At 48.6% G+C, this 15,387-nt stretch overlaps 1 protein-coding gene across 2 annotated transcripts in view; it reads left to right on the forward strand.

Moving 5' to 3' along the window:
* Positions 1-15,387, forward strand: part of LOC128691331 (neuronal acetylcholine receptor subunit alpha-7) — a 278,069-nt gene that overhangs the window by 151,317 nt on the left and 111,365 nt on the right. For both annotated transcript variants that reach the window (XM_070087772.1, XM_070087776.1), the window contains exon 7: positions 694-803. In XM_070087772.1, the coding sequence (XP_069943873.1) occupies positions 694-803 (110 nt within the window). The remainder of the gene's footprint in view (positions 1-693; positions 804-15,387) is intronic.

Below are 15,387 nucleotides of genomic sequence, written 5' to 3' on the forward strand. Positions count from 1 at the left end.
AGGTCATGATCAATTTATTCTCTTCAAATCACTTGACTGGTCTTTTTTTCTACTGTTTTGAGTAACTAGGATCAAGTTGATAGTTTAATGTTTCCTAAAGTGTGTCTGGCTGGCTCCGCTACTTTACGAGCCCCTCCAGTACAGCGCTGAAACCGACAACTACCATAGACAAACTTGGTGTTTTATCTAGTCCAGGAAGTTCAAGAAATTTATTTTGATCTCTCTTTCATTTACTGAGGAGGCAAACATTACAATTTTCTTCTAATATTCTATGGTTTTCCAAACACACACTACTGGATACCAGGTTTGTTGTTTTGGGTTTTGTCGATCACGCAGTAGAGTAAGATAATCACTGTTGGCTAAATATTTCCTGACAATTTATGGCTCAATATTGATAAATTATCCCTCTATGTAGCTTTAATGTGTAGGTTCCCATTGGTCTAATTACCTAGCTCCTGCACAGAGCACGAGCTTCTGCCACTACAGTAAGCTCTTCTTGAACTAGTTTTCTCATAGTGTTCACATACCATAGTCTCACTTGGTAGATTCTTTTCCATCCAGTCAGTGAGTAATGAAATCAGCACTAACACCAAAATTAGTTGAATTGATGGGCGTTGCTCGATGTCGGAGTGCTAAGATTATAAATATGAACTGAATGTTGTGTCTAATGCGTGTCCCCCGTGTTCTCTACAGGCACGTACTTTAACTGTATCATGTTTATGGTGGCTTCGAGCGTCGTCAGTACAGTCCTCATTCTCAACTATCATCACCGATCGGCGGAGACGCACGTGATGTCGCCTTTGGTGAGTAACTTACCCTCCTCCCTACACTGCTAGAGATACCACTACACTAGTAGCAACACCACTACACTACCACCTATATCCCTACACTACTATCAATACCACTAAACTACCACCAATATCCTTACACTACCACTAATACACCTAGACTATCACCAATATCCCTGCCCTATCACTAATACTCCTACACTACTACTAATACCCTGAAACAACCATCAGTACCCTTACTCTATTACCAATACCCAATTCTACCACCAATCTCCGTACCCTATCATCAATACCCCTACACTACCACCAATACCCCTACACTACCACCAATACTCATACACTACCAATAATACCACTACACTACCACCAGTACTCCTACACTACCACCAGTACTCCTACACTACCACCAGCACCCCTACATTACCACCAGTACCTCTACATTACCACCAGTACCCCTACATTACCACCAGTACCTCTACACTACCACCAGTACCCCTACACTACCACCAGTACCCCTACACTACCACCAGTACCCCTGCACTACCACCAGTATCCCTACACTACCACCAGTACCCCTACACTACCACCAGTATCCCTACACTACCACCAGTACCCCTACACTACCACCAATACCCCTACATTACCACCAGTACCCCTACATTACCACCAGTACCCCTACAATACCACCAATACCCTTACACTTCCACCAATACTCCTACACTACCACCAGTACCCATACACTACCACAAGTACCCTTACACCACCACCAGTACTCCTACACTATCACTAGTACCCCTACACTACCACCAGTACGCCTACACTACCACCAGTACCCCTACACTACCACCAATACCCCTACATTACCACCAGTACCCCTACATTACCACCAGTACCCCTACAATACCACCAATACCCCTACACTACCACCAATACCCCAACACTACCATCAGTACCCATACACTACCACCAGTACCCCTACACTACCACCAGTACCCCTACACTACCACCAGTACACCTACACTACCACCAGTACCCCTACACTACCAACAATACCCCTACACTACCACCAGTACCCCTGCACTACCACCAGTACCGCTACATTACCACAGTACCCCTACTCTACCACCAGTTCCCCTACATTACCACCAATACCCCTACACTACCACCAGTACGCCTACACTACCACCAGTACTCCTACACTACCACCAGTACCCCTACATTACCACCAGTACCCCTACGTTACCACCAGCACGCCTACATTACCACCAATACCCTTACACTTCCACCAATACCCCTACACTACCACCAGTACCCCTACACTACCACCAGTACCCCTACACAACCACCAGTACCCCTACACTACCACCAGTACCCCTACACTACCACCAGTACCCCTACACTACCACCAGTACGCCTGCACTACCACCAGTGCCCCTACACTACCACCAGTACGTCTACACTACCACCAGTACCCCTACACTACCACCAATACCCCTACATTACCACCAGTACTCCTACATTACCACAAGTACCCCTACATTACCACCAATACCCTTACACTTCCACCAATACCCCTACACTACCACCAGTACCGCTACACTAACACCAGTACCCCTACACTACCACCAGTACCCCTACACTACCACCAGTACTCCTACACTACCACCAGTACCCCTACACTACCACCAGTACGCCTACACTACCATCAGTACCCCTACACTACCACAAGTACCCCTACACTACCACCAGTACCCCTACACTACCAACAGTACCCCTACACTAACACCGGTACCCCTACACTACCACCAGTACCCCTACACTACCACCAGTACTCCTACACTACCACCAGTACGCCTACACTACCACCAGTATCCCTACATTACCACCAGTACCCCTACACTACCACCAGTACCCCTACACTACCACCAGTACCCCTACACTACCACCAGTACCCCTACACTACCACCAATACCCCTACACTACCACCAGTACCCCTAAACTACCACCAGTACCCCTACACTACCACTAGACCCCTACACTACCACCAGCACCCCAACACTACCACCAGTACCCATACACTACAACCAGTACCCCTACACGACCAATACCCCTACACTACCACCAGTACCCCTACACTACCACCAATACCCCTACACTACCACTAGTACCCCTACACTACAACCAGTACCCCTACACTACAACCAGTACCCCTACACTACCACCAGTACCCCTACACTGCCACCATTACACCTACACTACCACCAGTACGTTTACACTACGACCAGTACCCCGACACTACCACCAGTACCCCTACACTACCACCAGTACCCCTACAGTACCACCAGTACCTCTACACTACCACCAGTACCCCTACACTACCACCAGTACCCCAACTCTACCACCAGTACCCCTACACTACCACCAGTACGCCTACACTACCATCAGTACCCCTACACTACCACAAGTACCCCTACACTACCACTAGTACCCCTACACTACCACCAGTACCCCTACACTAACACCGGTACCCCTACACTACCACCAGTACCCCTACACTACCACCAGTACTCCTACACTACCACCAGTACGCCTACACTACCATCAGTATCCCTACATTACCACCAGTACCCCTACACTACCACCAGTACCCCTACACTACCACCAGTACCCCTACACTACCACCAGTACCCCTACACTACCACCAATACCCCTACACTACCACCAGTAATACTAAACTGCCACCAGTACCCCTACACTACCACCAGACCCCTACACTACCACCAGCACCCCAACACTACCACCAGTACCCATACACTACCACCAGTACCCCTACACTACCACCAATTCCCCTACACTACCACCAGTACCCCTACACTACCACCAATACCCCTACACTACCACTAGTACCCCTACACTACAACCAGTACCCCTACACTACAACCAGTACCCCTACACTACCACCAGTACCCCTACACTGCCACCATTACCTCTACACTACCACCAGTACCCTTACACTACGACCAGTACCCCGACACTACCACCAGTACCCCTACACTACCACCAGTACCCCTACAGTACCACCAGTACCCCTACACTACCACCTGTACCCCTACACTACCACCAGTACCCCAACACTACCACCAGTACCCCTACACTACCACCAATACCCCTACACTACCACCAGTACCCCAACACTACCACCAGTACCCCTACACTACCACCAATACCCCTACACTACCACCCATACCCCTACACTACCACCAGAACCCCTACACTACAACCAGTACCCCTACACTACAACCAGTACCCCGACACTACCACCAGTACCCCTACACTACCACCAATACCCCTACACTACCACCAGTCCCCCTACACTACCACCAATACCCATACACTACCAACAGTACTCCTACTCTACCACCAGTAACCCAACACTACCACCAGTACCCCTACACTACCACCAGTACCCCTACACTACCAACAGTACCCCTACACTACCACCAGTACCCCTACACTACCACCAGTACCCCTACACTACCACCAATACCACTACACTACCACCAGTACCCCTACACTACCACCAATACTCCTACACTACCACCAGTACCCCTACACTACCACCAATACCACTACACTACCACCAGTACCCCTACACTACCACCAATACCCCTACACTACCACCAGTACCCCTACACTACCACCAGCACCCCAACACTACCACCAGTACCCCTACACTACCACCAGTACCCCTACACTATCACCAGTACCCCTACATTACCACCAGTACCCGTACACTACTACCAGCACCCCTACACCACCACCAGCACCCCTACACTACCACCAGTACCCGTACACTACCACCAGTACCCCTACACTACCACCAGTACCCCTACACTACCACCAGTACCCCTACACTACCACCAGTACCCCTAAACTACCATAAGTACCCCAACACTACCACCAGTACCCCTACACTACCACCAGTACCCCTACACTACCACCAGTACCCCTACACTACCACCAGTACCCCTACACTACCACAAATACCTCTACACTACCACCAGCACCCCTACACTACCACCAGTACCCGTAACCTACCACCAGTACCCCGACACTACCACCAGTACTCCTACATTACCACCAGTACCCATAAACTACCACCAGTACCCCTACACTACCACCAGTACCCCTACACTACCACCAGTACCCCTACACTACCACCAGTACCCCTACACTACCACCAGTACCCGTACACTACCAAAAGTACCCCTACACAACCACCTGTACCCCTACACTACCACCAATGCCCCTACACTACCATCAGTACCCCTACACTACCACCAATACCCCTACACTATCACCAGTATCGCTACACTACCACCAATACCCCTACACTACCACCAGTACCCCAACACTACCATCAGTACCCCTACACTACCACCAATAATCCCCTACACTACCACCAGTCCCCCTACACTACCACCAGTACCCCTACACTACCACCAATACACCTACACTACCACCAGTACCCCTACACTACCACCAATACCCCTACACTACCACTAGTACCCCTACACTACAACCAGTACCCCTACACTACAACCAGTACCCCTACACTACCACCAGTACCCCTACACTGCCACCATTACCTCTACACTACCACCAGTACCCCTACACTACCACCAGTACCCCTACACTACCACCAGTACCCCTACACTACCACCAATATCCCTACACTACCACCAGTACCCCTACACTACCACCAGTACCCCAACTCTACCACCAGTACCCCTACACTACCACCAGTGTCCCTGCACTACCACCAGTACCCCTACACTACCACCAGTACCCCTACACTACCACCAGTACCCCTACACTACCACCAGTACCCCTACACTACCACCAGTACCCCTACACTACCACAAATACCTCTACACTACCAAAAGTACCCCTACACTACCACCTGTACCCCTACACTACCACCAATACCCCTACACTACCATCAGTACCCCTACACTACCACCAATACCCCTACACTACCACCAGTACCACAACACTACCACCAGTACCCCTACACTACCACCAATACCCCTACACTACCACCCATACCCCTACACTACCACCAGAACCCCTACACTACCACCAGTACCCCTACACTACCACCAGTACCCCAACACTACCACCAGTACCCCTACACTACCACCAATACCCCTACACTACCACCAGTCCCCCTACACTACCACCAATACCCATACACTACCACCAGTACCCCTTCACTACCACCAGTACCCCTACACTACCACCAGTACCCCTACACTACCACCAGTACCCCTACACTACCACCAATACCCCACCACTACCAACAGTACTCCTACTCTACCACCAGTAACCCAACACTACCACCAGTACCCCTACACTACCACCAGTACCCCTACACTACCACCAGTACCCCTACACTACCACCAGTACCCCTACACTATCACCAATACTCCTACACTGCCACCAGTACCCCTACACTAAGACCAATATCCCTACACTACCACCAGTACCCCTACACTACCACCAATACCACTACACTACCACCAGTACCCCTACACTACCACCAATACCCCTACACTACCACCAGTACCCCTACACTACCACCAGCACCCCAACACTACCACCAGTACCCCTACACTACCACCAGTACCCCTACACTACCACCAGTACCCCTACATTACCACCAGTACCCGTACACTACCACCAGCACCCCTACACCACCACCAGCACCCCTACACTACCACCAGTACCCGTACACTACCACCAGTACCCCTACACTACCACCAGTACCCCTACACTACCACCAGTACCCCTACACTACCACCAGTACCCCTAAACTACCACAAGTACCCCTACACTACCACCAGTACCCCTACACTACCACCAGTACCCCTACACTACCACCAGTACCCCTACACTACCACCAGTACCCCTACACTACCACAAATACCTCTACACTACCACCAGCACCCCTACACTACCACCAGTACCCGTAACCTACCACCAGTACCCCTACACTACCACCAGTACCCCTACACTACCACCAGTACCCGTACACTACCAAAAGTACCCCTACACAACCACCTGTACCCCTACACTACCACCAATACCCCTACACTACCATCAGTACCCCTACACTACCACCAATACCCCTACACTATCACCAGTATCGCTACACTACCACCAATACCCCTACACTACCACCAGTACCCCAACACTACCATCAGTACCCCTACACTACCACCAATAATCCCCTACACTACCACCTGTCCCCCTACACTACCACCAGTACCCCTACACTACCACCAATACCCCTACACTACCACCAGTACCCCTACACTACCACCAATACCCCTACACTACCACTAGTACCCCTACACTACAACCAGTACCCCTACACTACAACCAGTACCCCTACACTACCACCAGTACCCCTACACTGCCACCATTACCTCTACACTTCCACCAGTACCCTTACACTACGACCAGTACCCCGACACTGCCACCATTACCTCTACACTACCACCAGTACCCTTACACTACGACCAGTACCCCGACACTACCACTAGTACCCGTACACTACCACCAGTACCCCTACACTACCACCAGTACTCCTACATTACCACCAGTACCCATAAACTACCACCAGTACCCCTACACTACCACCAGTACCCCTACACTACCACCAGTACCCCTACACTACCACCAGTACCCCTACACTACCACCAGTACCCGTACACTACCAAAAGTACCCCTACACAACCACCTGTACCCCTACACTACCACCAATACCCCTACACTACCATCAGTACCCCTACACTACCACCAATACCCCTACACTATCACCAGTATCGCTACACTACCACCAATACCCCTACACTACCACCAGTACCCCAACACTACCATCAGTACCCCTACACTACCACCAATAATCCCCTACACTACCACCAGTCCCCCTACACTACCACCAATACCCCTACACTACCACCAGTACCCCTACACTACCACCAATATCCCTACACTACCACCAGTACCCCTACACTACCACCAATACCCCTACACTACCACTAGTACCCCTACACTACAACCAGTACCCCTACACTACCACCAGTACCCCTACACTGCCACCATTACGTCTACACTACCACCAGTACCCTTACACTACGACCAGTACCCCGACACTACCACCAGTACCCCTACACTACCACCAGTACCCCTACAGTACCACCAGTACCCCTACACTACCACCAATATCCCTACACTACCACCAATATCCCTACACTACCACCAGTACCCCTACACTACCACCAGTACCCCAACTCTACCACCAGTACCCCTACACTACCACCAGTGTCCCTGCACTACCACCAGTACCCCTACACTACCACCAGTACCCCAACACTACCACCAGTACCCCTACACTACCACCAGTACCCCTACACTACCACCAGTACCCCTACACTACCACCAATACCCCTACACTACCATCAGTACCCCTACACTACCACCAATACCCCTACACTACCACCAGTACCCCAACACTACCACCAGTACCCCTACACTACCACCAATACCCCTACACTACCACCCATACCCCTACACTACCACCAGAACCCCTACACTACCACCAGTACCCCTACACTACCACCAGTACCCCAACACTACCACCAGTACCCCTACACTACCACCAATACCCCTACACTACCACCAGTCCCCCTACACTACCACCAATACCCCTACACTACCACCAGTACCCCTTCACTACCACCAGTACTCCTACACTACCACCAGTACCCCTACACTACCACCAGTACCCCTACACTACCACCAATACCCCTACACTACCAACAGTACTCCTACTCTACCACCAGTAACCCAACACTACCACCAGTACCCCTACACTACCACCAGTACCCCTACACTACCACCAGTACCCCTACACTACCACCAGTACCCCTACACTACCACCAGTACCCCTACACTACCACCAATACTCCTACACTACCACCAGTACCCCTACACTACCACCAGTACCCCTACACTAAGAGCAATATCCCTACACTACCACCAGTACCCCTACACTACCACCAATACCACTACACTACCACCAGTACCCCTACACTACCACCAATACCCCTACACTACCACCAGTACCCCTACACTACCACCAGCACCCCAACACTACCACCAGTACCCCTACACTACCACCAGTACCCCTACACTACCACCAGTACCCCTACATTACCACCAGTACCCGTACACTACCACCAGCACCCCTACACCACCACCAGCACCCCTACACTACCACCAGTACCCGTACACTACCACCAGTACCCCTACACTACCACCAGTACCCCTACACTACCACCAGTACCCCTACAGTACCCCTAAACTACCACCAGTACCCCTACACTACCACCAGTACCCCTACACTACCACCAGTACCCCTACACTACCACCAGTACCCCTACACTACCACCAGTACCCCTACACTACCACCAGTACCCCTACACTACCACAAATACCTCTACACTACCACCAGCACCCCTACACTACCACCAGTACCCGTACACTACCACCAGTACCCCTACACTACCACCAGTACTCCTACATTACCACCAGTACCCATAAACTACCACCAGTACCCCTACACTACCACCAGTACCCCTACACTACCACCAGTACCCCTACACAACCACCTGTACCCCTACACTACCACCAATACCCCTACACTACCATCAGTACCCCTACACTACCACCAATACCCCTACACTATCACCAGTATCGCTACACTACCACCAATACCCCTACACTACCACCAGTACCCCAACACTACCATCAGTACCCCTACACTACCACCAATAATCCCCTACACTACCACCAGTCCCCCTACACTACCACCAATACCCCTACACTACCACCAGTACCCCTACACTACCACCAATACCCCTACACTACCACCAGTACCCCAACACTACCACCAGTACCCCTACACTACCACCAGTACCCCTACACTACCACCAGTCCCCCTACACTACCACCAATACCCCTACAGTACCACCAGTACCCCTACACTACCACCAGTACCCCAACATTTCCACCAGTACCCCTACACGACCACCAGTACCCCTGCACTACCACCAATACCCCTACACTACCAATAGTACCCCTACACTACCACCAGTAACCCAACACTACCACCAGTACCCCTACACTACCACCAGTACCCCTACACTACCACCAGTACCCCTACACTACCACCTGTACCCCTACACTACCACCAATACTCCTACACTACCACCAGTACCCCTACACTACCACCAGTACCCCTACACTGCCACCATTACCCCTACACTACCACCAGTACCCTTACACTACCACCAGTACCCCTACACTACCACCAGTACCCCTACACTACCACCAGTACCCCTACACTACCACCAATACCCCTACAGTACCACCAGTACCCCTACACTAAGACCAGTACCCCAACTCTACCACCAGTACCCCTACACTACCACCAGTGTCCCTGCACTACCATCAGTACCCCTACACTACCACCAGTACCCCTACACTACCACCAGTACACCTACACTACCACCAGTACCCCTACACTACCACCAGTACCCGAACACTACCACCAGTACCCCTGCACTACCACCAGTACCGCTTCACTACCACCAATACCCCTACAGTACCACCAGTACTCCTACACTACCACCAGTATCCCTACACTACCACCAGTACCCCTACACTACCACCAGTACCCTTACACTACCACCAGTACCCGTACACTACCACAAATACCTCTACACTACCAAAAGTACCCCTACACTACCACCTGTACCCCTACACTACCATCATTACCCCTACACTACCATCAGTACCCCTACACTATCACCAGTATCGGTACACTACCACCAATACCCCTACACTACCACCAGTACCCCAACATTACCACCAATACCGCTACACTACCACCAATACCCCTACACTACCACCAGTCCCCCTACACTACCACCAGTACCCCTACACTACCACCAGTACCCCTACACTACCACCAGTACCCCTACACTACCATCAATACCCCTACACTACCAACAGTACCCCTATACTACCACCAGTAACCCAACACTACCACCAGTACCCCTACACTACCACCAGTACCCCTACAGCACCACCAGTATCCCTACACTACCACCAGTACCCCAACACTACCACCAGTACCCCTACACTACCACCAATACTCCTACACTACCACCAGTACCCCTACACTACCACCAGTACCCCAACACTACCACCAGTACCCCTACACTACCACCAATACTCCTACACTACCACCAGTACCCCTACACTACCACCAGTACCCCTACACTAAGACCAATATCCCTACACTACCACCAGTACCCCTACACTACCACCAATACCACTACACTACCACCAGTACCCCTACACTACGACCAATACCCCTACACTACCACCAGTACCCCTACAATACCACCAGCACCCCAACACTACCACCAGTACCCTTACACTACCACCAGTACCCCTACACTACCACCAGTACCCGTACACTACCACCAGCACCCCTACACTACCACCAGCACCCCTACACTACCACCAGTACCCGTACACTACCACCAGTACCCCTACACTACCACCAGTACCCCTACACTACCACCAGTACCCCTACACTACCACCAATACCCTTACACTACCACCAGTACCCCTACACTACCACCAGTACCCCTACACTACCACCAGTACTCCTGCACTACCACCAGTACCCCTACACTACCACCAGTACCCCTACACTACCACCAGTACCCCTACACTACCACCATTACCCCTACACTACCACCAGTACCCCTACACTACCACCAGTACCCGTACACTACCACCAGTACTCCTACACTACCACCAGAACCCCTACACTACCACCAGCACCCCTACACTACCACCAGCACCCCTACACTACCACCAGCACCCCTACACTACCACCAGTACCCCTACACTACCACCAGCACCCCTACACTACCACCAGCACCCCTACACTACCACCAGCACCCCTACACTACCACCAGCACCCCTACACTACCACCAGCACCCCTACACTACCACCAGTACCCCTACACTTCCACCAGCACCCCTACACTACCACCAGCACCCCTACACTACCACCAGCACCCCTACACTGCCACCAGCACAACCCTCACCAAGGTTTTTGTCTTGGGTGAAGTGGGAGTTGCTCATTTATGAGAGATTCCTTTTATATAATAATTTATTAAAAGTTATAGGATCACAGGTGTGCATATAATGTTTCATTTCAGGTTATCATACGTACAGAGTTTCCAGTGACTGTGGCACTGACTACTAACTCTTGGCTCCCATTCCTGAATTCTGTCACTTTATTTATGAAGACTTTTTTTTTTTTTAGTGTTTTATCTGTATTGCTCTCTTATCAAAGCGTATATTCCATTAAAGCCCTTCTTTATCTATTTTCTTAAATGTATTAAGTTTTTGTGGGTTATCATGTCTTCTCTTTTCCGACTATTACTATCCAATTTTTTTCATTTTCAGTCAGCGTAACTAATATTTCTTGACTGATCGTTATATATTTTATTCATTTCTCTTGTTTATTATAACACCGAACGGCTACATATTTCATTTTTTATCTAACGTATGTTGTAAACACTGTTTAGCATTCAGTGTTCCACACATTGGAATGCTATTTTGAAATTCGTTGTTGCAACTTATTTATTTCACGATGCATTTATACAATTTGGTGCCAAGTTTTAGAGATTATGCCTCTCTCTCTCTCTCTCTCTCTCTCTCTCTTTTACACAGGGTTTGACAAGCTCTCTCTCTCTCTCTCTCTCTCTCTCTCTCTCTCTCTCTCTCTCTCTCTCTCTCTCTCTCTCTCTCTCTCTCTCTCTCTCTCTCTCTCTCTCTCTTTCCGATGTTTTCAAACTTTTATTATTCTCTATGTATTTTTCATGTTGCCTATGTGCTAGTTTTTCTATGTCCATTACGTCGTGCGTATGAAAAGCAAACTCTATTATGTATGGAATAGGAGGTAGGCTACTGAAAGCAGTGAACAGTCTTTACGAGGCTAGTGAGGCTCAGGTTAGAGTATGTAGGTGAGAGGGAGATTATTTCCCAGTAAAAGTAGGCCTTAGACAGGGATGTGTGATGTCACCGTGGTTGTTCAATATATTTATAGATGGAGTTATAGGAGAAGTGAATGCTCAGGTGTTGGCAAGAGGTGTGGGATTAAAAGATAAAGAATTTAACACAAAGTGAGAGTTGTCACAGTTGTTCTTTGATGACACTGTGCTTTTGGGAGACTCTGAAGAGGAGTTGCAGAGGTTGGTAGATGAGTTTGCTAGGGTATGTAAAAGAAGGAAATTAAAAGTGAATATAGTAAAGAGTATGGATGAGGATAACAAAAAAATTAGGTAACGGAAGATTGCATATTATATTGGAGGGAGAGAATATGGACGAAGTGAATGTATCCAGATATTTGGGAGTGGACGTTACAGCAGATGGGTCTATGGAAGATAAGGTGAATCATAGAACTGACGAGGGGTAAAAGGTGAGCGGTGCACCAAGGAGTCTGTGGAGACAAAGAACATTATCAATGAAAGTAAACAGGGTAATATATGAGAGTATATTTATACCAATGCTCTTGTATGAGAATGAGGCATGGGTGGTGAACGTTGCAATAAGGAGAAGGCTGGAGGCATTGGAGATGCCATGTCTGAGGACAATGTGTGGTGTAAATATAATGCACAGAATCAGAAGTTTGGAGATTAGGAGGAGGTGCAGGATTAACAAAACTATCCAGAGGGCTGAGGAGGGGTTGTTGAGATGGTTTGGGCATTTAGAGAGAATGGAACGAAATAGAATGACTTCGAGAGTGTATAAATCTGTAGTGGAGCGAATGCTGGGTATGGGTCGGCCTAGGAAAGGTTGAAGAGAGGGGGTAAAGGAGGTTTTGTGTGCGAGGGCCTTGGACTTCCAACAAGCATAGATAGAATACAAATGGTTTTTAGGACTTGACGTGGTGTTGAAGTGCAAGCAAAGCAACATTTATGAAGGGATTCAGGGAACCCAGCAGGCTGGACTTGATTCCTGGAGATGGAAAGTACAGTGCCTACACTCTGAAGGAGTGGTGCTAGTGTTGCAGTTTTATAACTGTAGTGTAGGCATGCCTCTGGCAACCAGTGATGGAGTGAATGATGATGAGAGTTTTTCTTTTTCGGGCTACCTGCCTTGGTGGGAAAGAGCAGATGTGTTAATAAAATAAAAACTAGAATAAATATAGCATTATAAGTGGACAAGATTCTAATCCTCTGTTTATTCATGTGAGAGATCTTAACCATCCAATTGATTTTCAAAAGGCTGAGAAAATTGTATCAAGCAAGTCTGTGGTCGACAGGAATATAATAGAATCATGTTTCATAAAAAGTAGATTGGAAGATAATATGAATATTGCTTTTGGTTTATATAAATTGGATTCATTTATAATTCATAAAAATGTGGGAAGAATTTAAGATACATTAGAGAAGTAAAAAATTGTAATGCTTGGGAAGAGTATTAGTGTTTCACGTCACACCTCACACCTTCACTACACCTCACAGTCACGTCACAACTGTGACGTGACTGTGCCCTTATGTGCCTTCCTGCTGATGTTTTATTTTTATAGTTCCTTGATAATGTGAGAAATCACGAAAACACTTGGAATTTCACTATTTTTCACCGTGGTTGTTCTGCATTTTTTTATATCACCTGTTTACTGTACTGTGTACTGTAGTTTCAATGTACACATACACGTTTACACACACACACAAATATATATATATATATATATATATATATATATATATATATATATATATATATATATATATATATATATATATATATATATATATACACACACAGTGGACCCCCGACATTCGATAAATCCGACATTCGCTGCATTTTAACGCAAAATTTTCGCCTCGACATTCGATGCGATTCATCTCGTTTCCTACGAGACTTGTCCACGTCTGGCCTGAACTGCACCGTGTGTGCCAGTGTTTACAAGCCAGCCAGTGTGCGCGCATCTAAGGATACATTCGGTACATTCCATATTATCACTTTTTTTGGTGCTTGTTTCTGCAAAATAAGTAACCATGGGCCCCAAGAAAGCTACTAGAAAAAAGGCGCTAATGACTATTGAAATGAAGAAAGAGATAAATGCAAAGTACGAAAGTGGAGTGCGTGTGTCGGAGCTGGCCAGGTTGTATAGTAAACCCCAATCAGCCATCTCTACTATAGTGAGCAGGAAAACGGCAATCAAGGAAGCTGTTGTTGCAAAAGGTGCAACTTTGTTTTCGAAACAGAGATCGCTAGTGTTAGAAGATATTGAGAGACTGTTATTGGTGCGGATAAATGAAAAACAGATAGCAGGAGATAGCATCTCTCAAGCGATCATTTGTGAAAAGGCTAGGCAGTTGCATGATGATTTGGTAAAGAAATTGCCTGCAATTAGTGCTGATGTGAGTGACTTTAA

This window comes from Cherax quadricarinatus, chromosome 2 (assembly GCF_038502225.1).
Source record: "Cherax quadricarinatus isolate ZL_2023a chromosome 2, ASM3850222v1, whole genome shotgun sequence".
NCBI classification, from domain to species: Eukaryota; Metazoa; Arthropoda; class Malacostraca; order Decapoda; family Parastacidae; genus Cherax; species Cherax quadricarinatus.